Source organism: Pinus tabuliformis, chromosome 5_1 (genome assembly GCF_031772625.1).
Source record: "Pinus tabuliformis cultivar Carrire ecotype Pingquan chromosome 5_1, CPIR1, whole genome shotgun sequence".
NCBI classification, from domain to species: Eukaryota; Viridiplantae; Streptophyta; class Pinopsida; order Pinales; family Pinaceae; genus Pinus; species Pinus tabuliformis.
In genome coordinates this window covers 190,687,237-190,701,930 of record NC_142305.1, presented here as the reverse complement: position 1 = coordinate 190,701,930, position 14,694 = coordinate 190,687,237, and the positions used below count along the sequence as shown (strand labels likewise).

Genomic DNA, 14,694 nt, shown 5'->3' with positions numbered 1-14,694 from the left:
CATTTTGTAGACATGTCTGAATTTCAGAGAGAGATCCTATGTTGATTCTGGCCATTTTTTCTTCAATGTCTGATTTACACCTTAAAAACTGATCACAACTACTACTCAATGCAAAAAAGTAATATCCACTCACAGTACACAGCAATATCCTTTATAAATGTCAGCAAATGATCAGTGTGCAACATAAAATATTACAATCAGCCCACCAAACTCTTTATGCAGCAGTCGAATGCACTATAATGAGTTTTAATACCACAACTGGGGCAACAGCAACTGCAAACTTGCTTGGAACTTGGATTGAATATTGGTGTGAACACAACAGTTGGAACCTTCGACGCACAACAAGGGTGATTCGTACAACAAAGAGACTAAAGGGAATTAGCCCCTTTCTGCACTATTGATTAGACTCAACTAGAAAGATTCTCAACCAACAATTTACACACGTGGAAACACGACCTTTTTTAACTGGAACTTTTCCCAAACAACCACAGAAAATACCTTATACAAATTAATCTCAATGTCATCTCTCAAGTATAAAAGTCTGGAATAAAGACCGCAAGGATTCAAGGAATCAAAGTTTAGTAGCCCTTAGCGCTATCATGAGCAGCAATCAGATACTCGGCTTAGTGCAATAAGATCAATTTGAAGGGTTCTTCGTCTTTAAAGATCAGCCATAAAGAAGCCCATGGACGTTATCACTTTTCTCCTTTTTTTTTTTAATGGTAATACCTGAGAATAATCATAAATAACGTCCCCTGGTAAATTTAATCAATGTAACTAAAGACAAGTTCCATTCAGTTTACAACCTTCACAATATCATCACTGATGAAAAACGTGTTCGCCCATTACAATGACAAAAAGAATCCATAATCCATCCATTCTAGTAGAACTTTCAACCAAAAATTCTTCCAAACCTAATCCTGCTGTTTATCAAACTGCCATCCAAAAAACTTATTCCCCAAAGTAGACTAATCAACATAGTTATGCATAATTTAGCCAGAATATATCATTAAAAACATAGTAGCTTCCTGCTGGCGTAGGCATCAAATGAAACATATATTGGCAAGAATCTGGAGTGCAATGTATCGAATCCTCTTGCAACAGCGCAATAGTTAGTTGTGCACCATAAGTTTGTGACAGTAAATTACTACATGTAACCAATAAGTTTCCCCAGCAGTTTCTCTTTTTCAAACAGGTCTAAACAACACCTGAAATGATCATTCACTATAGCTCCATCCCTGAAATTGTGATTAGTACTCTGCGAGAATCACGCCATCAACCTGACTGAACTTCAACTAAAGGAGTACTTGAAGGAGGATAGAGAATCGACAGAACATAGGTCCGCAGCCAAATCGGACGGTTTGGGAAAGGACGGCTCCTACACTAACAATACGAGTCTGGACGATCAGCCGAAATGGTAGCTAACCCCAAAGATCAAATTTAGTGATGTGAGAACAACGTACCTCTGTTTCTCAATTCATTAACGTCACAGATCAGATCAGAGGGGGCAATGACTCAATACAGATGGTGAGGAAGATGGGGCCTGATGGCTGCCTCCAACAGCACAGCTCTATGCGGCGAAAGGGCACGACCCTCGTTCATATCAACTCCTTCAATTACTTCCGGAATGCTCCAATCGAAACTCTGCAACAGTCTTCCCACAGTAAGCAGAAGCATTCGCATGGCTACCCACATGCCCGGGCACGTCTACCGAACTATTGATAAACCTTTCCGGCTCGAATTATCGGGAGCGTTCCCACACAGCTGAGTCTTTGTGTATACCCCACGCAATACCACTGTAGTTCAATACAATGTTACTTGGGAGCGGGAGCGGGAGCGGGGAGCGGGGAGCGGGAGCGGGAGCGACGATTTTCAGAAGCTCCCGGTTTGGGAGCGAATCCCGGAGCGATTTTTTAAAAATATATATATTTTTTATATTTTTTAATTTTTGATACATATATGTCAACAAAAACATGTAGAATGATGAATTAGATATAAAAAACATAAAAAAGCATAGATTGAACCATATAACAACAATCATCTAGAAGTTATAATCTTCATCAACCACATCCGCAAGTTAGTAACATAGTAACATACAACATATTGAGTCTCATGATTCATCAATCTTAAAGTTTCAAGCTTTCAAAATTCAATATATAACATTTATCATCATTGATCACCAAAGTTGTACTTGTAAGCTAAGTGTAAACATTACAACAAATAATATCTAACATGAAATGAAATGTTATAAAATGAAACGAAATGAAACAACTTTCAACTTTCATGAAGCATCATATTCATAATTCATTACTAATGAGTTATAATTGCCAACTTCAAACTTAAATTGTCATATATTGTTTAAAAAAATATCATAATAAATATGAAAGAGTCAATAGTTATTAAAGCTACTAGAAACTAGAGAAGAGAAGTAAATCTATTATCTATTTCTTATGCTTGGGCCTCTTGCCACCACGAGAAATGTCTAATTTTTTAGTCTTGTTGCAAAATCAGGATCTTTGTCATTAATATCACCCTCCAAGCATTAATATCCAGAGGTATCTTTGTCATTACCTTTGTATCTGTATAGGGATCTTTGTCATTAATATCACCCTCTAAGCATTAACATAAGATAGAAAAAGCATAGCATGTCAAGTCAAGATTTTGTTTGAGTGATGCGTACATTTTTAGAAGGGTCATGATAGAGGAGTTCGACAACCAATGTCACTAACATCAAGGTACATAGAGGGATTGGTACTCTTGATTAAATATGAGTTCCATACCCTAATACATGACAAAATTCAATGGAAACATTGCAATCCCCCAATCCTGAAATCCTGAAAAACTGATAAGTCTGCTGGATTTTGAATGAAATCTAAAATTCTACTTTCTCCATATGAAATCCAATGAGGACGAAACCACTCTCAAACATCCTGAGTCATTTCATGGTAATGTTAAAAATTTAAGTAAAAGGATGAAAATGAAAATTAAAGAAAATGTCACTTTTACTTTAAGAATTTAACATTACCATGAATAGCATATCAATACTAGGGCCTAGACTTGATCATTAAGTTGCCCCACTCAAAAACTATTTGTTTCTTTCAAAAAAAATTGCATTTCGAACATTACTACAAAAAAAAAAATGCAAAAAAGGCAAAACGCTCCCGAAAAGGCAGGGAGCGAAAATTTTTTTAGGGAGCGATTTCGGGAGCGGGAGCGAGGGGGGGGGGGGGCGCTCCCCCGCAACACTGGTTCAATACAAAGACAAATTCGGATGGGCATATGTATAAACCCACAGCGTTCAAATGATTCAAACGTTAATATTCAATCCATTCAAACGCACAGGCATATGGAATAAACGCATATACAGATTCTGATACAAACTCATTCAATAAACCAAACGTCGATACCACTCACAACGTTACCACTAGACAGCGTTACCAAACGCATTCAACTTCGAACCATAACGCATTCAAACTTGAATCATACGCATACCATTCAACAACGCATACCAGAAGCTGGACCTTCATCGATGGTGGCGTGTCAGCCTCAGTGCTAAAACTGGAAAAGACAGTGCTATGATTTGCAGCGTTCAAACAGTGCTCATACCAGCATTCAATTATCAGCATGTCAGGCTAGTTCAACGCACAACATTAATATTCAAACGTATTCAATGCTATTCAATGCATCAATGCATCAGCCTTCAACGCACCAACAAAGGGCAGAGGAATAGGGCAGAGAATGCATGAGTTACTGGGTAAAAAATGTTAAACGCATACCAATTCACTGAAAAAACGCAGACAGAGGGACAATGTTCAGTGGATTAGTTAAGAAAGACAAAGGACAGCGCTAGCAGAGGCAGGTTATCTTAGGTCTGAGGGGAATAAGGCAAAGTCAGAGGTCAGGTAACGCAGAACTGACATATATATAGAGACCACAAAACAAGTGGCTCAAATTGGAGCAGGACCAGCAATTGCCCGCTCTGATACCATGTTAAACATACATGGGCAACCAAAAAATATGAAAGATAAAACATGCAATACAATTTTTATTAACAACTGATATACATTTATAGTACATTGTTGTGACCGTTGGGTTTCACATCCCAAGGTCTCTTGGACTACTTAGTCTATTCAGCTTCCACACTAACCCATTTAGGATTAGGTGTCCAACAATAAGCACTAATTTTCCACTTGTTTATCATTAATTCTAGAGCTATTTTCTTATTACTATTATAAAATATTTTTGCATGTTGTAAATTTTTTATTAGAACTCTGGTTTATAACAGCAAACTATAATTTCTTGATTGCATGCATTTGGGAACTTATTTGAGCCTCCTCTTCTGGTCATAGTAAGCCCTCCAGATTTAGCATAGGGTCCTTTGAATACGCTCTCTTGAAAATTATCTCTTAAATCACCCAAAACCCTAATCGTTGTGTACTTGTCTTTGCATGACTCTTGTGGTAGAACCCTTACGGGATATTTAACCTGAGTCCAATTGGGTTAATGACCTCTCAGATCTACCAGCCACAAGAACAAGGGAAGTAGTCATTGAGGTGACAATTGTAACTCTACCATTGTTTCTCTCCATGTAGATTGTTTCCTGAGACTTTGCACGAGGGTGCTAGATTTTGCAGTAAGATGGCTAATGTTTCGACTAAAAGAAGTATCAATTTCCTAAAAGATAAAAACATACGAATTTTCAAATGAAGTAACCTGTCACACCCAGTTCATAATAAAACCAATACTCGATGCAAATATCTAAAATTAACATAGAATAACCAAAGAAACATAATTAAACAAAGAAGAACAAAAAAAAAAATCGCTACCCAAGTCCCAGTGCACATTTTGTGAAAGTTATTACCACAACATAACCTTTCCTGGATTTGCCACAGAACACGTGTGACTGTATTATGAAAATAATGTTTATGCTCAATTTTCCATTCCAAGAATTCTGGAACTGCATTGAGCAGCTACGCAAATATTTTTAACTTGATCCATGATTCCAGTTGCTGCATCAAAAGGTAATGACACGAATATAATGTGATGGATTTCATAATATGCACTGTTATTTATATCATCCCAGAGGCTGCCATCCAAACCCCATTGTTATTTATTATCACGACCACAAATTCTTTGATAGCATTCATGGTTTCACACCTAAAATTAAATGCAAGATCCAGATTGCAAAGAAACTACTTGGCATTGTACTCCAAAGTAGATATTCAGAACAAAACATAAGTGCCATTATCTGAATTTCCAGAGTAGATATTACTTTAAAATAAAATGGAACAGCACCAGACAGCATGCATTCTTATGGTTTGAGATTACTGTTGACTGCATCATTCCAAGCAAGCAAATTACAATACAACAAATATCCCCATATATATATATATATATATATATATATATATATATATATATTTAAACAATACTATCTATATAAACGAGAAAATATTCTCAAAGCCCAAAGTAAGAGAAAAGCATGTTAATTTTAGATGCCAAAAATTGTATCAAACTTGAGTTTGTTGAAACCCATTCAATTCCCAAGAGAAATTGCATACCTTTGTTCTCATCTCTACATGGACAGGGGATGAATATGTCATGTTCCGCAACCGAGCCTCTGCAGGTTTCAGTTTCAGTTTCTTTCCTTCCTTGGTGCAGTAGGAAGGTTGCTCCACTGTGACCTTGCCAAAAGAAATGCGTGCATGATACCATAACCCATCTTGTGTTCTTTTTTGTGGGTTATAATCAGGCTCTATTTCAAACTCCCCTAGATCATCAAACATTCTTTGCAACCCATTACTAATAAAGTCATTGAATGAATTTAGTTGATGACTAATCAATCCCCATTCATTAAAAAATGCTTTGGAAGCATCTATACAGAAGGTGTTTAATTCCTGTTCAGAAGGTTCATTTTGAATATCGTACTCGTCATCTTCCCAGGTGCAACCTTCTATTTCTTCTTCAATGGTAACTACATTCATGCTGCTTTCCAATCCTTGCATTTCATCTGCAATATCCATATTCATGGTACTTGCAGGTTCATTTGTTTTGTTAGCAACATTTGCTACATTCAAATTGCTTCGTCGGCCATCCATTGCCTCTGCAATAGTCACATCCTGCTCAATAGAACGGCTGTCTCTAACCTCTGATATATCCATCTGGGTTGCAGAGTCATCCAATTTTTCCTCCACAACAAATACTACATCATCCTCACTAGCACTATCATCTGTTTCATCTAGAATATCAATGACATCTATCTTTCTAGTAGAACTTCCAACTTCTTCTACATTATCCATTTCATCCATATCCTTGTCTTCAGCTGCAACTGCAAAACTCATTTCACCTGTGTAATCTTACCCTGAAATCATATCATGCACTGTGAAGCATGTGTGATGTTTTCATTGTTTGGAGAGATTTGCGGTCACCATACCAGTACAATAGGAAGCTGTTAACTGCACAAAAATAATAACACAGATCACTGCATATAAATTCCAACAGGTAAGAGAACAAGAAAAAGAAATCCAAATGACAGGCAGGACCTCATCAATATCAAAATCAACATATCATGCAATACAAAAAAGATCTTGAACTAAGTTTTCTCGTGAATGGAACTTCCCAAGTGCTTATATCCATTTGAGCACATGCTTTAATGTTTTTCTCATGAGATAAATTTTGAAGTTCTTCATTAGTGTGGTTGTCATGTAACTATTTCCCTTAACTGAATACTTCAACATTTTTCCTACACTCTATGGTAAGCAGTCGGTGTCATATTTGGGGTTTTTTCATTGAAAAGCCACTACTAGACAACCAAGTTGTTATGAAGTACTCCTCTAAAACCAACACAATACAGGATTCAAAACTAAGAGCTACGCTCTGAGAACTAACTTTCAACAAATATTGGACGGCAAACTTGTAGGACTGTATTTCATCTGAATTCACATTTTGCACTTGTACGTTTCATTAATAACTCTGGCTCTTCCCGCTACCTGAAATGATTTCAGAAAAGCATTCAATTATAATATCATGGTCGTGTCTGCTACCCACCAAAAATGGGTGACCCCATAGGAGAATTTTTTCTCCCATCATCTCTTCCACCAGCCAACAGCCCCTGACAGCCACTACTAGCTGATTATGATATGCCATTCATATCTCCGCCACCTGTATCAGTTACATGTTTCCTCGCCTATCTGGCAAGAGCACATGTTGGAATGTGGGCTTCCAATCAAAAGAATCTTTATTCATTTTGCATTCGCGTGCTTATGCTTGTTTGTATTTGGGCGTTTGACATGGATTATTGGGTAACCTGGAAGGAAGGCGGGTTTTGACCGTGATCTTTTTCCTTCACCTTAAATGGGTGGTTAATCTTTCATCCTAGTCCAATGGGACCTCCCCTAATGCCCCAATGGGTATAGGAGGGGCACTACTTGGGAAACCCCGATTGAGATAGCGTAGTCTCATCTCTCCCTATTCCATACTAACCAATTTCCATCTTAGATTATAAACCCCACATTCAGATTCACCTAACCATTGGTTCTTTGGGATTTGGCACCATACATCCTCATACTTGGGTAGGACCGGAAACTTTGCCCTACAAGGTTTATGCAGCTAAAAGAACCAGAAAAAGCATATGATGCCCACAAGAAAAAACAAAAAACAAAAAACAAAATGAAAAATATGGTCAAGACATACACATTAACATGTGGGCAAGAGCCTAGCATGAGCTCTACCTCACTCATTATGGCCATGACCCAGTTCATGAGCACATGTTGCTCTTCATATTATGAGAAGGAATCCTTGCATGTCCCAACCCCTGATGGTCAATGAGTTGCCTTATCATTAGGGGGCAATAACCGCTACAAAGCAAGCCCTAGCCCTTTGAGCTACAAGTAGTAATACAAAGAAAAATCAAGAGGGGTCGAAAAACAAAGGCCAAGTTAGTAACTCATGCTTCCACAATTGCTCCCTCCCCACATCCATACACTCAGGATGAGGAGCCCATCATTGTTGGTCCCTTTGACCATGGCACTTGGGCATGAATTCTACCTCACTCATTATGGCCATGACCCAGTTCATAAGCAAATGTTGCTCTTCATATTATGAGAAGGAATCCTTGCATGTCCCAACCCCTGATGGTCAATGAGTTGCCTCATCATTAGGGGGCAATAATCGCTACAAAGCAAGCCCTATCCCTTTGAGCTACAAGTAGTAATACAAAGAAAAATCAAGAGGGGCTTGAAAAACAAAGGCCAAGTTAGTAATTCATGCTTCCACTATTGCTCCCTCCCCACATCTATACACTCAGGATGAGGAGCCCATCATTGTTGGTCCCTTTGACCATGGCACTTGGCCATGAATTCTTGTCCCCTTTGTTCCATCATTATTCACACAACACCTATCAATTGAAGGGTGGAGAAAGGACATGCCGCTTGCCCTTGGGCGTTGGAAACACCTAATAGGGTGCTCTATTAACCACTCCTACCTAGGGAGGTAACACCATTGTGAGTTCAAAGCCTTTATTTTAGAAGGGGAGCCTTATTTGAAATGTCAAATTGCCCATTACTTTCAAGCTTGGTTCACTTAGATGAAAAATGATTAAATGTACCTAATGATGTAGTTGCTAGCATTGGATATTGTGTGTAATTGTCAAGTGGTTCCACAGTCATGGCTTGGGAAACTTAACTGGGGCCCCGGTCTTCCGAAGGAGCATATTCACACCCACAGGTGAGGCATTGAGAGCCATGGAACTCCAAGCAAGAGCAAAGCATCATAGGCACCTCAAGCACCCACAACCTTCCAGTACCTTGCCCTACATTGATGACTTTTATGGGATGATGCACCTGGACCCAGCATATCCCAGCCAACTTAACACTATTAGAGGGATGGTAATTGATTTAGGGCCTAAAGGAGGATGGTCTCACCCTTTGAGACATGGGAGGGATAGAACCACCTTGAAAGCCCACAACATTGGAGCAAAGAGAGGCATTTTGACCACCCAGAGACCCATAACACCACATTTTGACCCCCAAGATGCAATTTGGGGCCCATAAAGAGAGATTCACTGAAATGTGAAGGCCAACCTATCATCATTCAACACTCTTGTAGAACCGGTGCTCGTTTATGGCCCTGGGCAATACCTTTACCCATGCAGACTTGACTTTATACTAAAAAACTATATTTCAAATTCCATACGCGACTCTGCCCACACAAAAACGTGTACATATGTGGGTCCCAGAACACTATACCCGCGTATACATTTTTAAATATGAAAAAATAAAATAAAATTCTATTTTTCGGGCAAGGTTTACAGGTTTTACCGAGAGCCCACCTATAGGAGCCTGTGTCCTAACTGAAACAACCAATTTGAGGTGGTATATATACACCCCTTAGGTAGGCCTAATTGACAAGAGAAGAGATATATCGACATTATACTCGATTTCCCCCAATATCAAGTCTTCTTTTCCCGTGCCTCCTACACTCCCAATCTGTAGGAAAACCTGGTTTCCTTTACAGAGATGCTTAACCTCCTTATCTAGCATCTTCTTGCATCTACTAGAGAGGTTGTGTTCGTGTCTCGGGCTGGACGGACGTGGAGGAAGGCTTTGTCAGTGCCTTTGGCCTGGATTAGGTTGTATCTATCTTGTACTTACTATTCCTAATCAATAAAAAAGTTTATGTATTGTTCACGATATATGTTGTCATCTTATGAATGATAGTCTAAATTGTTATATATGATGATCTAACATATTCTTATGCATGCACGTTGAATTATATATTATGTATATGCTTTTGTGATTGATTTGCAGGTCTACACATCTTGGAGGAAGCAGAGGGTTTGGACCCTACAGGAACATCTTCAAACGTAGGACCCTCGGTATGTCTCTAAGTCCAACTTTGATAATTCAAATGTTTGGCATGCTTGATTGAGTGTTCTTTGTTGATTGTTTTATCTTGCTCTGTTGAGGTTTTCAACCCTTGCCTTAGGGAACTTTTCCCACCAACAAACCTTCACATCATCATTTTAGAGGGCTTCTACACTTCACTTGGCACCCTTAACCATGAACGCATGCACTAAAGTAAGCTACGCATGAATGACAATAGCGAGATCAACCTTAGTAGTTTGGAGATTTCTGTGGTGCAATTTTTGGGATTGAGAGATCAAAAATACCACAGTCTGCATTTTTAATTCTATGTTTCGAGTCTAGAACAAGACTCATCTTCAAGATTGAATCTACAAAGAAGAGAAAATATGGAGGTTATAAATATGAGATGCAATGCAGTTAGGGTTGGGGAGTCGACCAATCAAAGGAAAAATTTTATTTGATTAGCAGTTTTATTTTAATTTATTCTTTGACTTTAGAAGTATATGTTTTTGTTTTCACACTTAATTAATAAGTTTTATTTTAATTTAATTATAGTTCTTTTATGACTTTTAGTATAGAATTAATTTTTCACTATAACAATTATTTGAATTTTGATTTTTATAAACTAATGTATTAGATTATGTTATTATATTTTAATATAGATCTTATTGATACCAATATTTTAATATAAATCTTATTAATACCATATTTTAATATAAATCTTATTCATACCTATTTTAAGTATATGACTTTTTTAGTTAGAATAGAAGTATGATTTTAATAAACTAATGTATTAATGTATTAGCTTTATGTTAATGTATTTTAATATAAATTTTATTCATACCTAATTTAAGAGATCATGTTATTAGAAGATATAAGTAATATTAATTATGAATATGATATTAGTAATTATTATTATTAATATTACTAGGGTAACAAAGGGTTAAAGCCAAAGAAGGGAGGGGCAAATGAATGGAATCCCAGCAAAAGGGTGAATAAGGGGACAAGTTAATAAAATTTTCACTTGGGTGAAGTATGAGAGGGTGATAGCGAAATTGAGAAGAAGAGGGAAAATGTGATAAAACATTCACGGGAGAGATTGGGGGGAGGGGCAAGGGGAGGATAAGAGGGGTTGATAAAGAGTGGTAAGGATGATAAGAAAGGGGAAAACATCTTTATTCCTTGGTATCGCGGGAGAGAAGGGAAATCCAATTTTTGCTAATTTCTAAGCCTCCATCCCTATTGAGGTTGTGAGGGTGTTTGATGATTTCAGGGGCCTAGGGGGGAATTTTACGTTTAAAATGATGTTTTTCATTGGCAATGACCTTAGTGTCTTCAAGGCAAATGTGGTGGCTGGTCTTACGTGCATTAATAATAATTACTAATATCATATGCATAATTAATATTACTTATATCTTCTAATAAAATGATCTCTTAAATTAGGTATGAATAAAATTTATATTAAAAAACATGAACATAAAGCTTATACATTAATACATTAGTTTATTAAAATCATACTTCTATTCTAACTAAAAAAACGTCATATACTTAAAATAGGCATGAATAAGATTTATATTAAAATATGGCACTAATAAGATTTATATTAAAATATTGGTATTAATAAGATCTATATTAAAATATAGTAACATAATCTAATACATTAGTTTATAAAAATTAAAATTCAAATAATTATTATAGTGAAAAATTAATTCTATACTAGAAGTCATAAAAGAAGTGAAAACAAAAACATATACTTCTAAAGTCAAAGAATAAATTAAAATAAAAATTCTAATTAAATAAAAAAAATCCTTTGACTGGTCAGCTCCCAAACCCTAACTGCGTTGCATCTCATATTTATAATCTCCATCTTTTCTCTTCTTTGTAGATTCAGTCCTGAAGATGAGTCTTGTTCTAGACTCGAAACGTAGACTTAAAAATGCAGACTGTGGAATTTCCGATCTCTCAATCCCATAGATCAACCTTACGGATGACACGTGTGGCCAGATTTATGAGTTTGTGTCTGGGCTACTAGGTCGGCTTGTGACCTAGCTTGTGGTTGTAGCATTATTTCACTGTTTTGAGAGGTATTAGGCTAAATTAGGCATTCGAATTTCGAACTCCTCATATAAGTAGAGGAGACTTTCAATGTAGCAAATGATCATCACAACTTGTGTGATTTGACCTCTTGAGATAATTTGGCCTACTTTTCTTATGGAGAATTTGGATCTATCGATGCATTTTGACATTTGGAGTTGATTTGTTCTTTGGAGCTATTCTTCTCATTAAATGGATGGATTCTATTTGCATGTTATCTTGTTAGTGTACCTATTGAATATCTATTTGCTATATGTCTAATGCATGCAATATGTTGAATCTAGGGTTTGTTATTTATGCCCTAATTTGTTGAAACTTTATTGAATGCTATCTAGATGTCACTATTGCATGCATTAATCATGAATAACATGTGAATAAATATCCTAGCCGTGATCTTTTACTAGCTCTCCCACTAAAATTCCATTATCCATTGCATAGATAGTTACTTGAATTTTGGTTCTAAGGCATCACAATTTCGCCCTCGGAGACTTTTTGTCTGTCCTATCAAATCATAGACTCCATACTCCCAAGAATTAAGGGATAGATACATTTTGTTGGTCATCAAACACATTTCTTATCCATGAACTCTTCTCTCTTTAATTCGGCCTCGTTGAGGCCAAGCTCACTAACTAGTGCTTGGTGTGAATCATGTTCGAAATATTGGGGGGGGGGAATCAATGTTTCTAAGCAATTAGCAATTTATTAATCTTTTCAGAGCATTAGTTAATCTTCAACAGTATTTAACATTAACCAGTATCAAACAATAAACAACGCCATTCAACAATGCACAATAATCAAGACAATGGAGACAGAGATTTTAGGTGGAAAACCCCCTCCGGGTCAAAAACCACCGAACGCTTCTTAATATTTGTCATCTTCTTCAAAAGAATAACTACATCAAGTTTTCAACTCCAACTAAAGGAGGCTCCAACCCGTAGGATGCTCCAACACCCTGTTTACCAACTGCAACTGGGAGGACACTCCAACGCCATAGATATCAAGCTCCAACCTAGCGGATACTCCAAAATCCTGTGTACCAGCCACAACTGGACAGACGCTCCAACACCCTCTGTAGGCTCCAACCTGCCTTAGCACCACCCTACCGCCCTGAAATGTTCTCAGGCTCCAACCTGAAGGTGCCTCCAATCACCTGCCTTGCACCTATTGGAAAATGTAACTAGGTTTAGTCTTCATTATTGTATTTTAGTCAATTGTAATATATTTGTCAAAAGAAAGTGAAAAGAATTTTATTGAATTGCCTTGTTAAAGCATGAGTTTCATTCTTAAGTCAATTATAGGTCAAGCCTCCGTTGTAGGCTTTAGGTTGTTATCAAATTCATTTATTGTGTGGTCAAAGACTACTCCATCAAGTTATCCTCTTTAGTAAAATGTCATTACTCGGCCTCTTCATCAAAGTCTTCAAGTCGGCTTCCCTCAATATATTCATGTCGGCCTAATATAAGCACGCATATCTTCATATAATCGTGTTGGCCTAATTTCAATAGGAATCAACTATATAAAGGAGCATGGACTTCGCATAAATCGCAAACAAGCAAGTTCAGATATATTTCAGAGGTAGTGTTTTGGTACTACTACAAGATAGGAGTTCAAATACATCACAGAGATGCTCACTTCAATGAAGATTTCTATAAATCTCACAAGAACAGTCTTGGTGTTATCTCCTCTCGGTGAAATATCAAGAAGAAGGTTTCGGTGCTTTCTCAGGAGAAGATTTCGGTGCCATCACAATAAAGGTCTTGGTGTCTCCACAGAGATAAGATCTCATGTCATGACAATGATGAGGTTTCGGTGGAATAAAAGTAAGGAGATCTCGGTGTTATGACAGTGATCAGGATGATGTCACAGTGCAAATACAATGACAAGTATTCATTGCAATCACAGTGAAGGAAGGATGACTTGCTGGAGGGAGTCTAGACTAGTTTGGAAGGGTCATGGTTGTCTTATCTTGAATCTAATGAATGAAGAATTTTGTGACTAGTTTCCCCCTCGAGGGGGGTTTTGCCCGAGCAGCGTGCCTATATCTTGTGTTCTCTTTTATTTGTTGCTTGGCATTAATCTTGATGATAAGAAAAGATAACCAAGAGATCAAATACTAATAATGAAAATATCACAAGTTAATGTCATGAAGAGGAAAATCGCTTTAACTCCCACCTATATGGATTTTCCAACAGCACCACCCTACCACCCTAAAGAGTTGGCGGACCACGTTTCAGTTGTACTATATCCCATTGTGCTCTTAATAAATATAAGAAAGTTGTACTATATCCCATTGTGCTCTTCATCAATATAAGAAAATTGTAATAAAGATTATGTTGCTCTGCTCAGTAAGAATATCACTGACAAGTCCTAGCAGCCACACTGCTCAACAGTGCATCATTTGACCACTGCACTATCGTACTTCAACCACTATTCACTGAACCAACATCTGCTCAATCACAATGCCAATCCAACCACTGCTCAATCTACACATCAAACTGACAATCTGATTTTGCATCAGTTGTACTATCAATCTTGGTTGTACCAAAACCACATCAAATCACCCCCTATAATAAACGACAATCCGATCTTTGTATCAATCAATCCTGTATTCAGGCTCGTATAGGTCAATGTCATTGTACTATGGCTCACGAATGAATATGTGCTTAAAGGCTCATGGGGCAGTCAACCCAATCACTGTGCCAAGTTGTTAATGCTGCTATAAATATCAGGCACTAAT

The 14,694-nt window shown here is 37.3% G+C and overlaps 1 protein-coding gene across 2 annotated transcripts in view; it reads right to left on the bottom strand.

Annotated features, from left to right (window-relative positions):
- LOC149164049 (DNA-directed RNA polymerase D subunit 2b-like) overlaps positions 1-14,694 on the bottom strand; it is a 285,673-nt gene that overhangs the window by 242,630 nt on the left and 28,349 nt on the right. For both annotated transcript variants that reach the window (XM_089431941.1, XM_089431942.1), the window contains one exon: positions 5,562-6,455. In XM_089431941.1, coding sequence (XP_089288067.1) covers positions 5,562-6,341 — 780 coding nt within the window. In that variant the 5' untranslated portion in view covers positions 6,342-6,455. The remainder of the gene's footprint in view (positions 1-5,561; positions 6,456-14,694) is intronic.